Raw genomic sequence first — 17,237 nt, forward strand, 5'->3', positions numbered from 1 at the left:
TAAATGCGACTGAAATTAAATTAAATTTTTGGATTCAATTATAAATTTATATGAGCTTTAAATTTTAATTAAATTTGTATGTTTCCGGTTAGACTAGAAATACAATTTTATGTTTAAAATTGGTAAAGCATATGAATTTATTGGTTTAAGTGGGAGCGCTTTTTAGTCATAAACTCTTGATTAGGTCTACAAATCCTTAAGGTTAAAACAACTCGATTAGAATTAATAAGGACTGAATAATTGGTAGATTATTGGTGACCTTGATTAATTGCTGCAAATGTTTACGTGATGCATAATGTGTTTTACTAACCAGCTATGTGGGCCATTCATGATAATGAATGGGTGAATGGTATATATTGTATATGTACTGTTTTGCAGGTTATGAAGTGACTAGTATGGCCCAAATAGGATAGAAAATATGGTCTGCGTACCATTAATTTGAATGTAATTGGTCTAAAGTACCAAAGTTATTTTTCAATTCAAATATGGTCTGCGAACCATCAAATAGTTGTAATTAGTTATAGCTTATCCTATTTGAAGAAAATGGTGCCTCCCACGGAGATTTTCAAGACGGACTTTGAAGTCAAAGCTTCAAGATGAAGTCGGGCCATACTAGATCACAAATATCTTATGCATGTTTTAAGTTATTTATTGCTTTAAATATGTCTTAAAATGCATGAGATCAAAAGCTTGATTATGTTGCATGATTAAGGATTTTAGTTCACTTAAAATCTAACCAACATAGTAAGAGCCTTAAGTTCCAAACTTAAAAATTGAGTTAAAAGGTGCCATGCCAAAATATACACTTGCTTGGATATCCTTTACATCAATCTAGTAATAGTTTTCGCTCAGCGAGGTGTTACTTATTGGTCCTAAAGGGGCAAGGTACACAAATAATTGTGAGTACATGTTAGTTTTGGTGAAACTCAACGATATAAGTAAGGAGTCCTTTTATGTCGTGGCAAATTCGATAGGTTTACCTAATAAGTTCTTAGACGTACCTATCAACCAAGAATAGTTTCTAGACTATTAGCAAAAGGCTTTTGCTTACCTAAGATGTTCTAGGATTAAGTCGACAAACTGTGCTTAGTTCTTCAATGATTTTAGGATCTTGGAATCATTTTATTCACACCTGCCGGAACACATAACTTGAATAAAATGCTTAATAAACATTGAATTATGCATGTATGCTAGAATTTAAGTTTATTAAGAGAAACTGTGAATGGTTATTTATTTGTTTATTCTTTTCAATTGTAGTTTTAATATGGCAAACAACAATCAAAACATCATCATGGGTTCTGAGCTTATGGTCAAGCTGAACCTGACAAATTTTCTTGAATGGGAAGCTAAGCTAGTTGAAATAGTCAAACTCAATGGACTTGAGTATGTACTATCACATCCCATGCCAAGCTACTATGCCAGAGACATGACCCCTGAGAGATTTTACGCCTGGGATGCGGATCTCAAAAAGGTTATGAGTCTCATGCTGAACAATATCCCTGATGATTGGGCTAGAAGGTTTGTAGCTTATGAACCTTTTACGCTCATCAAGAATCTGAGGGATATCTGTCGTGGAAGTACGGAGGACAGGGACCTGAACGTCCATGAGTTGATTGAATCAATGTCTGGGCTAAAGGTTAGTTCTCCCAACAGGTGTTATAGGATGGAGGTCCAAGAAACACATGTTCAGCTCCTTCGCACTAAACAGAGGGTAGGCGTCCCACTGAGGTTCCATGTGGATCTTATGTGTTCATATTTTGATCGCCTAAGTCTACTAGGAACACCAATAAGCGAAAGGATGGCAGTCTCTGTCTTGCTCAATTCACTACACAGTGGGTTTGGTCGCTTCAAGCAACAATACCTAAGTGAACCAAGAGAAGAAACAGTTGCAGAATTTATTCACCTTGTCAGAAAGGCTGAAATAGTACTGGACTGTGAAGCCAAAGATTTACTCAAGGCTAGAAAGAGACCATTCAAGAAAGGTGGAAAGTCCAAGGGCAATGCTAAATCAAAGCAGGACAAGTCCACATCAAGCTGTCTTTATTGTGATGGAATAGGCCATTACAAAAGAGAATGTCCAAAGCTAGAGGAAGATCAGAAGAACGGAACAGTCGTTCCATCTTCAGGTATTTTCGTTATAGACTGTATACTTGCTAATTCAACTTCTTGGGTATTAGATACAGGTTGTGGCTCACACTTATGTTCCAATCCACAGGGACTAAGAAGAAGTAGAAAGTTAAGCAAGGGTGAAGTCGACCTACGAGTGGGAAATGGAGCACGGATTGCTGCATTAGCCGTAGGAACTTACTATTTGTCGTTGCCCTCCGGGCTAGTTTTGGAACTGGAAGAATGTTTCCATGTTCCAAGTCTTACTAAAAACATCATTTCAGTTTCTTGCTTAGATGCTAAGGGATTTTCCTTTATAATAAAAGACAATAGTTGTTCGTTTTATTTTAAAGAGATGTTTTATGGATCTGCTAGATTAGTCAATGGACTTTATTTATTAGATCACGACAAACAAGTATATAACATAAATACCAAAAAGGCCAAAAAGGATGATTCAGATCTCACCTATCTGTGGCATTGTCGATTAGGCCATATAAACTTGAAACGCTTAGAAAGACTTAAAAGGGAAGGAATTCTAGAACCATTTGACTTAGAGGATTATGGTAAATGCGAATCATGTTTACTTGGCAAAATGACAAAGCAACCTTTCTCTAAAGTTGGAGAAAGAGCAAATGAACTATTGGGTTTAATCCATACAGATGTATGTGGACCAATGAGTACAAATGCTAGAGGTGGTTTCAGCTACTTTATCACTTTCACTGATGACTTCAGTAGGTATGGTTATGTCTACCTAATGAAGCATAAGTCTGAATCCTTTGACAAATTCAAGGAATTTCAGAGTGAAGTAGAGAATCAATTAGGCAAGAAGATCAAGGCACTGCGGTCTGATAGAGGCGGTGAATATCTGAGCTATGAATTTGATGACCATCTGAAAGAATGTGGAATTCTATCAGAATTGACTCCTCCTGGAACACCACAATGGAACGGTGTGTCAGAACGGAGGAACAGAACCTTGCTAGACATGGTCAGGTCAATGATGGGTCAGGCCGAACTTCCATTAGAATTTTGGGGACATGCACTAAATACAGCTGCACTCACTATAAATAGAGCTCCGTCTAAAGCTGTCGAAAAGACTCCATACGAATTATGGTTTGGAAAGCCTCCAAATGTGTCTTTTCTTAAGATTTGGGGATGTGAAGTATACGTCAAACGATTAATTTCAGACAAACTTCATCCAAAATCTGACAAATGTATCCTTGTGGGCTATCCAAAGGAAACAAAGGGGTATTACTTCTACAATACATCTGAGAACAAAGTGTTTGTTGCTCGAGATGGTGTCTTTTTGGAGAAAGATCACATTTCCAAAATGACAAGTGGGAGAAAAGTAGACCTCGAAGAAATTCGAGTCGAACAACAAACTCTAGAGAATGCTCAAGATGACATTCAGGATGAAACTCAGAGATCTTTAGAAGAATCTGGTGAGAATCATGGTCAATCTAGAAATGTTACCCCGCGTAGATCGCAAAGATATAGATCTCAACCGGAAAGGTACTTAGGTATTTTGACGAACGAGAGCTATGACGTTCTATTACTTGAAAGTGATGAACCTGCGACTTACAAGCAAGCTATGACGAGCCCTAGCTCCAAGCAATGGCAAGAAGCCATGCAATCTGAATTAGACTCCATGTCTGAAAACCAAGTATGGGATTTGGTCGATTTGCCAGATGGCTACCAAGCCATTGGAAGCAAATGGGTTTTCAAACTGAAAAAGGACAAGGATGGGAAACTTGAAGTTTTCAAAGCTAGATTGGTTGCAAAAGGTTACAGGCAAGTCCACGGTGTGGATTACGATGAAACCTTTTCACCAGTTGCAATGCTAAAGTCTATTCGAATAATGTTAGCAATCGCTGCATATTACGATTACGAAATATGGCAGATGGATGTCAAAACTGCTTTCTTAAACGGCGTTTTAACAGAAACTGTGTTTATGACACAGCCTGAAGGTTTTGAGGATCCAAAGAATGCTAAAAAGGTATGCAAGCTAAAGAAATCAATCTACGGATTGAAGCAAGCATCCAGGAGCTGGAATATACGTTTTGATGAAGCGGTCAGTGACTTTGGTTTCATCAAGAACGCAGACGAATCTTGTGTATACAAGAAGGTCAGTGGGAGCAAAATTGCTTTCCTAGTATTATATGTCGACGACATATTGCTTATCGGAAATGACATTCCTATGTTGAACTCTGTCAAGATTTGGCTTGGGAAATGTTTTTCGATGAAGGATCTAGGAGAAGCACAGTACATATTGGGCATCAAGATTTACAGAGATAGATCTAAAAGGATGATTGGACTTAGTCAAAGCACTTATATCAATAAGGTGCTTGATAGGTTCAAGATGGCGGACTCCAAGCGAGGCTACCTACCCATGTCTCATGGAATGACTCTAAGCAAGACTTAGTGCCCAAAAACACTTGATGAGCGTAGACGAATGAGTGGGATTCCATATGCATCATTGATTGGTTCAATAATGTATGCTATGATATGTACACGCCCGGATGTTGCGTACGCACTCAGTGCTACGAGCAGATACCAGTCAGACCCAGGAGAGGCGCATTGGACTGCTGCCAAGAACATTCTGAAGTACCTGAAAAGGCACAAAGATGACTTCCTGGTCTATGGTGGAGATGATGAATTAATTGTTAAAGGCTATACGGACGCAAGTTTCCAAACCGACAAAGATGATTTCAGATCACAGTCTGGGTTTGTCTTCTGCCTCAACGGAGGAGCAGTAAGCTGGAAAAGTGCTAAGCAAAGCACCATTGCGGATTCTACAACTGAAGCGGAGTACATTGCTGCACATGAAGCAGCAAAGGAAGCTATATGGCTAAGGAAGTTCATAGGAGAACTTGGTGTAGTCCCCTCCATTAAAGGACCAATAGCCCTGTATTGTGATAATAACGGAGCTATTGCACAGGCAAAAGAGCCTAGACACCACCAGAGAGTCAAGCATGTACTTCGTAGATTTCACCTTCTACGAGAGTTCGTTGAAAGAAAAGAAGTCGAGATAAGCAAAATTGGAACTGATGACAACATATCAGATCCATTAACTAAACCTCTGCCGCAAGCGAAGCACAACTCGCACACTGCAGCTATGGGAATCAAGCATATTGGAGAATGGCTTTGATGTCTCTGTTTAATGTTTTAAAGCTTTAGAGTTTAAATCTTTGTAAAACATTATTGGTTAATCATTCACAATAAATGAAAGAAATTCATTTTTCCATTTAATTTGTGGTTTATTAAATGATGAGTCCCTTCAACTTGACGATATATTCAAGATAGACTGTCAGGACCAGTCCTGTGACTAAGAAATGTCTATCAAGTGAACTTGAATGTCAAAGGTTGAAAATGGTCCCTAATCGGAGTTTTCTATAAAATTGGACGCATAGAAAACGTTAGACGATTAGAATGCAAGATGACTAGTAGTTCTGTTTCTTGAACTATGTGGACATGGCAATGTCATAATCATTTGCATAGATACTTACTTTGGGAAGACTAGTATCGGACAAGACCTATGAAACTTTACTGTAAGAGATGAAAGTCTGTCATAAGTAAATTTCATTAAATTATTAGACACTAAATCCTCAATACCTGAGTGATTTGAGATTACTTGTTTGAGAACTGGTTGCTTTGACGTTGACCAACCGTCGCACCGTAAAAGGAGGCTATAAAGGCAACGCTCAGGTAATCACCTATCAAACGAAGTCTAATCTCAAGATCGCAAGATTGGGATTGTCCTCCCATAAATCGGGATGAGATGCTTAAAAGTTGTACAAGGCCACTCGGAGAGCTAGAAACTGTGAAATGCATGGCCGTGCTCGGATGAATCATAGGCTATGATTATCTGTTTATTTGATCAGTTGAACTCTGAAACCGAGGAACACCTCTGGACATAATAAGGATGACAACTCTTACCTTATGTTCAAGAGCAAGCATCGAGCGACAAAGGAATTAGGAAATGCACACTTGTCCCTAAGGACAAGTGGGAGACTGAAGGAAATAATGCCCTTGGTCCAAGTATGCATTCTATGTTAAGTCTAATAAATGCGGTTCAGTATTAATTAACAAGTTAAATAATTCAGTGAGATCAAGTGAGCTGAATGCCTAGCTAGAGGCCGCTTCAGTTCAAGTGGAATTAATGATATTAATCCACAGCTTACTCTTGACTGAACCCGTAGGGTCACACAAATAGTACGTAAACGGATCAAGTATTTAATGGCATTAAATACTCCATCTATGAATATTCGGAACCGACGGATCTTGGTTTCAGTGGGAGCTAAGATCGTCACAGGCAAGAAATGAATACTCCGGAAACGATGATATTGCCGGAAACGGAAATATGGATCGTATCGGAAATATGAATATTATCCAAGTCGTAGATGTTGCCGGAAACGGAAACATGGTACGTATCGGAAAATATTATTGGAAATGGAAATATTACCAGAATCGGAAATATTGCCGGAAACGGAAATATTGTCAGAATCGGAAATATTGCCGGAATCGGAAAATAATTCCGGAAACGGAAATATTAAATATTTGTTCGAAACGGAAATTAATTCCGGAATCGGAAATATTAAATATTGTTCGTATCGGAAATAGATTCCGGAAATGGAAATTTAATCGGAAGCGTATCGTACGAATTAGCATCGGACGAGGCCTGCCGGACGAAGGCCCAGCACGAAGCCAGGCCGTCGCCCAGCAAGCACGCACGCCACAAGCCCAGCGCGCGCCAAGGCCACGGATGCGTGGGCCTTGCTGCGTGGGCTGCAGCTCGCACGCATGGGCAGTCCTTGTGGCTGCCGTGTGTGTGTGAGTTTGTGCTCATGCGTGATTCCTGAATCTGCAAGAGTCAGTGTATGATTAAATGTCTATTCCTAATTGGATAAATTAATTAAATAGAATTCATGTAGGATTCTAATTCTAATTAATTCGCATCCTACTAGGATTACGATTCCTTTTCCATAACTCTATAAATAAAGGCCTAGGGGTCATAATTTATACACAAGTTTCAAAGTATTCAAAAGTGAGTTTTTTGAGAGAAAATTAAAACACATCTTGCTCATAAAAGTGCCGAATTTTCTAGTACCTTAAGGGCGATTCTAGTTGGTCAATCTTAAGGCGGATCCGGACGTGCTGTGGACTATCTACGGAGGGACGACACTTGGAGTCCTAAAAGACTTGTTCTTGTTCGGTTCGGGCGCAGCTAGGGAGGGCACGCAACAAAGAGTATGCATCTAATTATGCTATATGATTATGTGTAAATAATATGATTCCTGGGTTAATGGTTGTTTCCGCATGATTTATGTAAATGTCATATGTATCATAACCTAACATGACCCTAGAAACATATATATTGCCGATGTTAGTACCGTACTCCCCAAGACCAGAGCCGCCAGGCTGAGTAAATTCCCGATAATCCCGCAAATGGTACCTAACCGAAATCGGATCTACGTCTAATATCGGCTCCCCAGCCGGCACGTTATGCTCATTCGGCCTAAGCTCTCTCTCCATTCGTGCCCGCAGGCCATGTAGCTGTTGTGAGCGAGTAAACTGAGCCGCAGTCATGGGTATAAAAGGGCCGGTAACAGGATTCCCACCCATAAACTCCGCAAAAGGAGGTGGCGTGTTCGATTTTACCCCCCACCCAGCATTCTTAGCATTACTACCGGCCGTATTCCCGTCCATATTTAGTTCTATACCAGAATCGCTACTTGTGTCTGACAGATCTATCACGTTACTAACCCCAACCCTACCAGTCATGTTTTGGCTACCCCCACTCAAAACGCATGCAAGCAAAGAACATAAACACCCGACAAAAAGAGAAAGTAAGACCAGAAACCGTACCTAATTCTGGAAATTCACTCTCAAACAGCTGCAAAGTCCCTCAAACAACCCAACTGAAAGAACAACACGAGAAAATCAGACAGCCAAACCTTAACAAAACAGCAGACAACCTAAAAAAACCAGACTAAGTTCAAAACTTACCAAGAGAGACAACCAAACCCCAACGGAAAAGTACGGCAGGAAGAAACGGACAAAAATTAAGAGGAAAAACAAGAGAGAGAAAGAGAGCAAATTGGCAGCGCGGAAATTGGCAAAGGAAAATAAGAAAGAGCGGAAATGAAGAAAAAAAAGAAGAAACGGTTATTTAAAAGAACGAAAGGAAGTTGAAACGACAAGAAGCAGATCTGGGCGGTTGAAAATATCACAACTCCCCACACTTGCCGGATGGCCGACACGTGTCCAAAACACTTTTCAAAATCTCCCGCCACGCGCATAAAGAAAAATGAACCGTCACCACGTGTCAGTCAAGGGGGCTAGTCAGCCTAAAAAGTCAAGGGGGCTAGTCAGCCTAAAAAGTCAAGGGGGCTAGTCAGCCTAATAAAGTCAAGGGGGCTAGTCAGCCTAAAAAGTCAAGGGGGCTAGTCAGCCTAAAAAGTCAAGGGGGCTAGTCAGCCTAAAAAGTCAAGGGGGCTAGTCAGCCTAATAAAGTCAAGGGGGCTAGTCAGCCTAATAAAGTCAAGGGGGCTAGTCAGCCTAGAAACTCAAGGGGACTAGTCATTCAAAGAAATCAAGGATAACAGTCAGCCAAGAGAATCAAACACAAACATGGGCAGCCGGCATACAAAAAACCTTCCACTTAAAGCAATCAATCCTTGTCCTAATGGGGGCTAGTCGTGACATCAGAACAAGTATTGAGCTAAAAACCGCACTGTAAAACAACCATCTACAGAACAATCACACCCGTGGGGTGTTGATCGTCCCCGAGGGGGCTAGTTGTATAGGGGGCTTACCCCCAGCTTTCGCTTTTTTCTTTTTATCAGAGCAACTACAGACCGTAAAAACCAGCTGTAGTCACTCTGAGGGGGCTAGTTGTACGGGTAGCCCTACCGGTATGCCGGTAGGACAACCCATAACAGCTGTAACATAGACATATACTCCCAAGAAGCACCAAAGGTGCAGTCGGCATCCAGGGTTTACAAACCCAGTCGGCAGTTCTCTGACATCATCTGCCTATCAGAGCCGAAAGGGAGGATCCGGAACCAACGGGTAATAACCCGGGTCCTCCGTACAAATAACCCGTCTATATATACGGACCCCCATCAATGCCAAAGGTAGGCAATTCCAATCCAATCATTCTTATGAGCATTTATTACAGAGCTATCAGCATAATCTGACTTAAGCATCGGAGGGGTAATTCTCGGATCACCCCCGAGGCTAGTTAACGGCTTCACTGTGCAGGATCCAGTCAGCAACCTCAGTCGGGAGTTAGTCATCCTTTTCCTGTTCCGAGTCCACGGCCGGAACAGGCGGCACATATTATAGCTCATTTCTCTCTGATTAGCTATTCGATTAGAGTATGGGTGAGAAATATTTCTAGTGCCGTTGAAGATGTAATAGCTATGGACTTTTGTCTCGCTTTTAATGAAAATTAAGGCCTAAAGGCGTTTTTCTAAAAAAAAAAAAAAAAAAGGTTAAGAAAAGAATATTGCACATTTGCATCATTATTGTTACCTTAGTACTCCGTAACAAGAAATACATATCACATTCTATCTAACACATAGAGTAGGATACTTAGAGGGGTGACTTTCCCACGTCCCATTGATTCAAGGTTGTCAATTTTTGTTTTTGGATTTTTTTTGTTTAATATAGTCGGTATAAACAATAAGTCTAGCGCGTAAAAAAGGCTTAGTTTTGCTATTTTAGTCCCGATGGACAAAAAGTAAAGTTACACCAGTCTATCCCCACCCAAGCCTGCAAATAATCGCCACTAATCTTAAGCAATGTATCAACATAAACTCAGAATTATGCCATTCATTTGAAAACAACAAGTCTACAAAAGCCCTAAAATTGCTCTAGTTGGGCTGTAATGGGCCTGTATGCCTTGATAGATTCTGTAATGGGACTAGGTTGTTCCAAGGTCTAATCCATGATATGACTTACTTGATAGATTATGTCATGTCGTACTGTGCTTTGTGCCTCAATTTCTTTAAGGGCGACCTTGGAACAACCTGGTCCCATATACTCATCATATCGTGTTGTTTCAAGCATACATGCCTAGGCTTATGCAACATTTCACTTTACTTTGTTGTGGCGACCTGTATGACCGTGACGTGTTGTGTTTTACCAACAATGATGTGGCCGAGGCACGACTCTAACATGTCAAGTAATTGCAATGTGCTTGTATATTTGAGGCGCACTCATGCTGATCCGTGCCATGTTTTTTTCCTGTGTTGAGTTGTGTTGGGCTCTGTTCTCTTTACCTTATTTTTATTGCTTAATACTCCCTCTGTTCCGAAATATTTTTCCCATTTTCCTTTGGCACACATGCCAATGCACATTTTACATCGTTAATATCACTAGTTACGTGTTATTAAAATTTATAAAATTTTATATTGTTAAAGTACTAATTGAGACGAATCAAACAAGAACCCCACATGACTGTATTTTTTTTCTTATATGTTGAACGTAATTCATAAGATTCTTTTCAATTGTGAATAATGTCAAGATTCTAAATAGGAAAAACATTTAGATTCTGAGAGAGTAAATTCAAATAAGAAAAATCAGACTAGATCAAAGAAAATAAAATTACTCACAATTTTTTTTAAATCAGATCAAACTAAACAAAAAACTAGAGACCAGCCTAGATAAAGAGCATAAAGCCTTGGTCCGCCCCAATCCAGTTACTCCGCTTCATGGCAGACCGCTGTATCCGGCCATTACCGGGAGCCACGGAGTAAAATTCAATTTACACTAACAAAAGCCCCTGAAATTGGAAATTGAAAAAACTGGGAAACATCGATTATTCAGTAATCACCAATCCAAAAAACCCTCAACACAATTTACAACTCCACAATCCACCCACAAACACAACAACAATGGATTCAAAAGCAGCACGAAATGCAAAGGAGTGTTTAGACCTAGTATTTGAGATGTCAAACATCTTGAACACTCAACTTGATCGTCACACAATCTCTCTCCTAATCGCCCTTTCTGAATTGGGTTTCAACCCCGAAGCGCTTGCTGCTCTTGTCAAGGAGCTTCCTGCTGGAACTGTTTCATCTTCTTAACAAGGTTTTTTGTGCTTCTCTCCTTTTTATGCCATTTTCGTTTAAAATTCTTGTAATTATGAAATCGACTTTTGATGAAATGCATGACTTTTATGGTATTTTTGTTGAGTTTCTGTGTCTGAAATTGTTCTTATATTAATGGGTTTTCTTTATTCAACATTATGTTGTGTAGCTAGGAGTATTTGTACCTTTCAATTTGCTAAAATTCTACACCTTATTATAGTTTTTGGGGTGCAAATTTGCTTCACTTTTGAATGTTCTAGGATGTGGGTTTTACTTGAGAGGGGTTTAATTTTAGAGGGTGTGTTGTTAAATTCTTTGGTTGCTTAGAATTGATGTAAAGCTGTTTGGATTTTGGAGAATTGATGTTTCTGTTGAATTATCTGGTCTGGTGCCTGTGAAGTTGTTCGCGATTGAGGATTTGTGTAATTATGTATAGTGTAATTTGAGGAAGATGGATCACATTTCTGCAGTAGCTATTTGTGTATGTTGTGAGATTAAAAACTGTTTTCCTGGATTCAGCTTTTCAGTTTATTTCCATGTTCGGCTAAGGCTTTGAAGGACGTTTGGTGATGGGTTGTATTTTTTATACTAGAGCTGAAAGTGAGAGGGGGTGCTGGTATTGATCACTGAATGTGATGCTGGACAAACAGATGGATATTGCCAGCAAAAGAGAGAGTGGTGTGAATTAATTTAGGTTGTAGCTTTGCTTAGAATTCGAAATGTTACTGGTAGAAGCTACTTTGCAGACCACTTGTATTAAACAGGGTTGTTAAGCAACTTTCTTTCTTTTGATAGTATAAAACTCACTGGATTAGTTGATCTCATGCCAAATTAGATATTGATATCATTACACAACGTGGTGGAATCAACTCATGGCTAAGCACCCCAAATCCCTATCTAACAAGCAAAAGTTGTTGATAACCTATCAACTCTGAAGGCAAGCAAACACTTTTATTACCGAAATGGAGCCAAAGGACTTGAAGCTCTTGGGATTTTCAAGCTTTTTAGCTCTCGACATACTTGATCTAACATTCCTAGGAAATCCCGTACGATCACGAAGATTCGAAGTGGGTTAGCCTCATCCTTGCTCACATCACCGTGATAGTATTCCGTGATCTCTCGTACACTTTGAAGGACCTTGTTTTCCTCTGCTTGCAACTTCTTTAAGTTATTTTCTGCATGGTTTAAGAAGATCTTCATCGCATTGACAAAATTGTCATTTGTTTTTGCTTGATACTTGTTTAGCAGCTGCTGTAACTTAGACATTCCATTTGATAGATTTGAAACTGATGTTGCTAGAACATCCAAGTCTACCGATGCTGTTCTTTTCACATTGCAGAGTTCAGTGCTTAGACCAGACACAAGTTCTAGACCCATCCTTCTATAATGATCTTCCTTTTCCTCTATAGTTCCACTCTTAGTGTGTCGGTCTATCTGCCCCATAATGCTGTCTGACATGCGAATTCCCTCAGCACGTATCATCTCTTGTACCACAAAATGAAGCAGAGTCGTTTTCCCGTCTGTGCCTTTGACATCTGCAAGCTTAAGGAGTGCATCGAGCTTAAATGCTTTGGCCCCTCCTCTGATTGTTCCAACATTCATTCTATTTCCTGTTTTAAGCACAGCCTCTAGTAGTTTTAAGAAAAGCCTGCTTGATCTCAGTTCTTTGCAAGCTTCCTATGGAGGAAAATGGGGAATAATTATAGGTGCAATGTTGGAAAAGAACAATAGGGATTGAAATTGAACCTCACCTCAAGCATTTGGAATGAATTCCTCAGGTGCACAACCTCGTCATCAAAGGTGGCTCTATAAAGCATTGCTTCAATCCTTTGCAAGGCATTGGGTATTGTCATCATCTCTTTAACTAGCTTCTCCGCTGATCCAAGTTCATTTATGTCTCCCTTATAATTTGATAGCTTCGTTTCTTCTTCTTCTGTTGGTGCCATCTTTACCAGAGCCTCAAGTTGCTGTGAGCTTAAACCTTCCCCTGCTTTTTGACAATACTATACTCTGTTAATGATAGCCGTGATGCAGTTCTATGACAAGTAATTAACATTAGACAATCTTTTCAACTATATGCAGAAGCTAGCTTTGTCAAATCTCCTTTGATTTTGTAGGTTTAAACTTTCATTTAAGAATCAAGATTGTATCACACATCCTAATTTTTTTTAATTTTTTTTGGTCACGGAGTAGCAGAGGTAGAAACTGACAAGCCCCTGTATGTCTTTCTGCCTTGGTCCCGGGAGGGGGTGGCAGTTTGGGTAGGGGGTGGGGGGGAGTGATTCTTGTGACAGAGACTGAGACCACAAAACTTTGATTTCAGAAGTATAGATGTACCTTTTTCTAGTGCTTCACAGACCTTCTCAGATGTGGTATTGAGAGCTTTGGAGAGTATGGTTATGTTCTGAAGTCTTTTCGGCTCAAGAACATGTTTGCTTGGAGAGGGGCTTTTGCTTCTTCCTTCATCATTCTTAAATACAGTCTTCAGGTTGTAGCCAAATAGTGATTCTATCATCTCCTCGTCCAACCTGCAAGAAAATCCCTTTTTATACTCTGAAACCGAGTGCTCTAAAAGGATAATTCTTTGACAATAAGAGGTTAGTAATGTAATACTTACTCGAATGAGCTACACCGTAGCTGGTCCCACACCATAGATCGATCTGGTGCAGCTCGTACTTTGTCCCAATGAAGCGGTTTCAGTTTTGTCAGTGGAGCGCCATCTTTCCCCAGTGGCGTAGATGGAGGTGGCCCAGGTGGAGGAGGGGGCGTTTTAGATGAGCTAGCCTTTCCATTCAGGAAGGGTGGTGGACATGGAGGAGGTGGGATGTTCCGTGGAGCATCTAAAATCTTTGGGGTTGGTGATGGTGAAGCTAAACCTTTTTCTGGTGTCTGCTCTGTTTCTGAAGATGAAGTTTGTACCACCTTGGAAGAGTTAGAAGCTTTGAATGAAGGAAAAACATGTGAAAACAGGGGTGGAGGTGGTGGCGGTGGAGGCGGAGGCGATGAAGATGGTGTTGTGTTATTGGGCAGACAATTTAGAGCATTTTCTATCTTATGAGTTGGCTGTTCTTGGTTAGATGATGCTGATTGAGGAGGGTTTGAAGGTAAATTGCGGTTTGGGGAGAACATTTCCACCGGCTCACTAAAACTACTAAATGATACATTAGAAAGCCGAAGATTACGATTACTAGATGAACGCGAATCACACAAAGAATGAAAAGATTCATCCTCGGATGAATGTTTATCAATGCTATCCATTTTATCACCATTTGAAGACTTTTGATCGTCAGATTCATATCTACTAGATCCTGAATACTCATGAACAGATATGATCTCTTCTGCCAGAGAACTGCTCTCTCTGGACTCAAATTGTGTAGCTTCATAATCTGAATGTTTTCTCTCATATGATGTGCTTCCCATGTTTTCTACTACTGATTTGTCTAAACAATCAAAACTTTGTTTGATACATGTTCGCGGTTCTAAAACAGTAGTTAAGGTGTCCATGTAAAACAAATCAGAATTAAGGTCATGGGTTACCTTCCTTGCCAAATTTTGAGCTTTTACACTCTTTGATCCCGCTCTGTTCCCTCCTTGGTCACTACTTACAGAAGCTGTACCTGTAGCCACCTTCTTATGGCTAAACCAAAATATCACCCCAAGAGCGAAAACCAACAACACTACTCCAGTAGGAACAACTACTGCTACTGTAACTATCTTCCTTGTCCCATTTCCTTGGTTCTGATTATCATCAAGCTTGTGAATTGGCAGCATTGGTCGAGGCCGAGGTGGTCGATGATGATGATGACGCAAGTGTGTATGGGTAGCCGGAGCTCGGGCAGGAACCGGAGCTCGGGCAGGAACCGGAGCAGGGGATGGAGCACTTGCTTCGATAGAAAACGGTGAAGGAGAAGGTGCAGGTGCAGGTGATCCATTATCTCTTTGTTTTATTCTGTTATTATGAAGGATTCTTAATCCAAGCAAAGCCCTGAATCTTTCCAACACCTGAGCTTCTTTAATCTCACTGTCATCTGCCCCGAAAATGGCTTTGTTCTTATATTCGTCTCTCTCAGCATAAACTCGTAAACTCTTCTCTGCTTCATCCCAGGAATCATTCACCTTTGTAATGCTGCTTCCCATGTTATGATCTGTAATGATGATGATGATGAACACTAATATTGTCATCATTGTAAGGGAGAACATTTTATGATTATTATTGCTTTCCATTTTTTGTCTTTTTGGTGAGAAAAAAAAAGCAGGACAGAAATGAAATGAGTCCCAACTTTTTCTGCTTAATAAACCTAAATCTGGGTTACATTCTCTTGTCCTTTTTGTTGCAGCTGCAGCAGCTGCTGTTGGGGTTGGGAGGTGAAGAAGATCTAGCAGAAGAGTTAAAAAAATGGAGGAGAGAGAAAGTCTTAATTGCTACTCCAAGGAACCCCTGAGCCTGGCAGTTGTAGTTGTACTGGCCCTCATCTTTATTGTCTTTCTCTTCAGTCTTCACATTAATTCCTCTCTGACAATTACTCTGTTTTAGCTTCTTAAGCTAATGAGTGAGTGCTCATAATCGTTATGAACCCGACATTTCTCGTATTACTCGTAAGTTAATAGTTTTTCGTTTGACGCCATCTTTCTAACAGAGAGAGAGAGAGAGAGAGAGAGAGAGAGAGAGAGAGAGGAATAGGGGATGCAGAGTTATGGGGTTTAAGATGTGGTTTAAGGAAGTTAAGCTGCATGGGGTGTGTATTAGTATGATTATTATGATATTAAAAAAGTGTCGGTTTCTGTAAGACTGATGTTATGGGTCAGTCATATTAAACAGTTGGGATATTGTCATATTATTGCCCTTGTTCTTAAGACAGGTTAAAAATGATAATGTAATCAAGACTATGTAAAGTCTGAGTGGGCCCCTCTTGTTGGTTGATTTTGCCTACCTTGGTAGTTGTAGGGAAGCTGAACTACCTTCTTAAGTCAGCTTCCCTACTAACAAAATCAGGGTGGTAATTCTGGTAAATATTGCCTTTTTGGTATCTTAGGAAAGAGCATGTAATTAATGTTGGAAAAATTATAGACAATACTCCTTACTTGGGTATGATTGAGTACAGTTGCTGCGTGAAATGTGGTAACTAGGACAAAATATATTTTCTAATCGTGTACCGGAAAATTTAGGTAGCCCTGCTGGTTGGAATTAGTTATCACTCGTACGTGAAATCGACATGTGATTAAAGATGGATGTGGGCCATGTGGCTAGGTTCGGGCCGAGACCACATGCGGGCCGACAAATACTGAGTCCACTTGTTATGTGTTGGGCCACAATTTTCGTAAAAGTGGCCCAAGCACGACCCAATCCACGTGTTGGGTCGGACTTCCATGCCTAAGTGTTGATGTACTTTGTCGTGTTAGGTTTTGTCGTGCTTTTTCTGGAAAAATGCGGCTATCTGGCCGTGCTTGTTAAGTGTTACGTGGCTCTGCTTAATTCGTTCTGGGTCGTGCCATGCTTCCGGCCGGCCCAGCCCGACTTAGTGCCATTTTTAGGTAAGATATGACAAAAAAAATTAAGGGTAGGTTTTATTATTTGTATTAATTGACGGAGTATATTTGAGCATATATTTGCATTGCAATATCTAAATTGTTTTCGTGATTATGTGGAAATTTGGGTATGCTCGGATGTATAGATCACAGATTCACAGGTATGTGTGTATTTGGATGTGTGATGGATGTGCTACACTTGTGTTGGGTGATTTTTATACGTTATGATTCGAAATGAGTAGTATACTATTTCATTTAAAACAAAGTACCATTTAGATTAAAACATGTACCATTTCGATTAAAACATGTACCATTTCAATTAAAACATGTACCATTTCATTGAATTATTTGATGTTATGTTTTTACAAAAATATAACAGACCGGGGTTTTTACTTCCTCATATTATATGAGCATTGTTGTACATAGAGATTGCTACATAGTGTCTATATCCTCAAGTTGGAGATATTTGTGTTAATATGCAACAACATAGAATTGTCATGTGCTTATCGTGTA

At 40.0% G+C, this 17,237-nt stretch overlaps 1 protein-coding gene and 1 long non-coding RNA gene across 2 annotated transcripts; one reads left to right on the forward strand and one right to left on the reverse strand.

Annotated features, from left to right (window-relative positions):
- Nucleotides 1-10,599: 10,599 nt before the first annotated feature.
- On the forward strand, nt 10,600-15,818 carry LOC110794674 (uncharacterized). Its single transcript, XR_002535091.2, has 2 exons — nt 10,600-11,199; nt 15,536-15,818. It is a non-coding gene; the product is annotated as an uncharacterized lncRNA (long non-coding RNA).
- On the reverse strand, nt 12,020-15,537 carry LOC110794673 (formin-like protein 11). The gene is made up of 4 exons (XM_021999637.2): nt 13,816-15,537; nt 13,536-13,726; nt 12,950-13,185; nt 12,020-12,875 (listed from the first exon to the last, which is right to left on the reverse strand). The coding sequence occupies exons 1-4, from the start codon at nt 15,420-15,422 to the stop codon at nt 12,153-12,155; spliced, it is 2,757 nt and encodes a 918-aa protein (XP_021855329.2). The 5' UTR covers nt 15,423-15,537; the 3' UTR covers nt 12,020-12,152.
- Nucleotides 15,819-17,237: the final 1,419 nt, after the last annotated feature.

Source organism: Spinacia oleracea, chromosome 4 (assembly GCF_020520425.1).
Source record: "Spinacia oleracea cultivar Varoflay chromosome 4, BTI_SOV_V1, whole genome shotgun sequence".
NCBI lineage: Eukaryota > Viridiplantae > Streptophyta > Magnoliopsida > Caryophyllales > Amaranthaceae > Spinacia > Spinacia oleracea.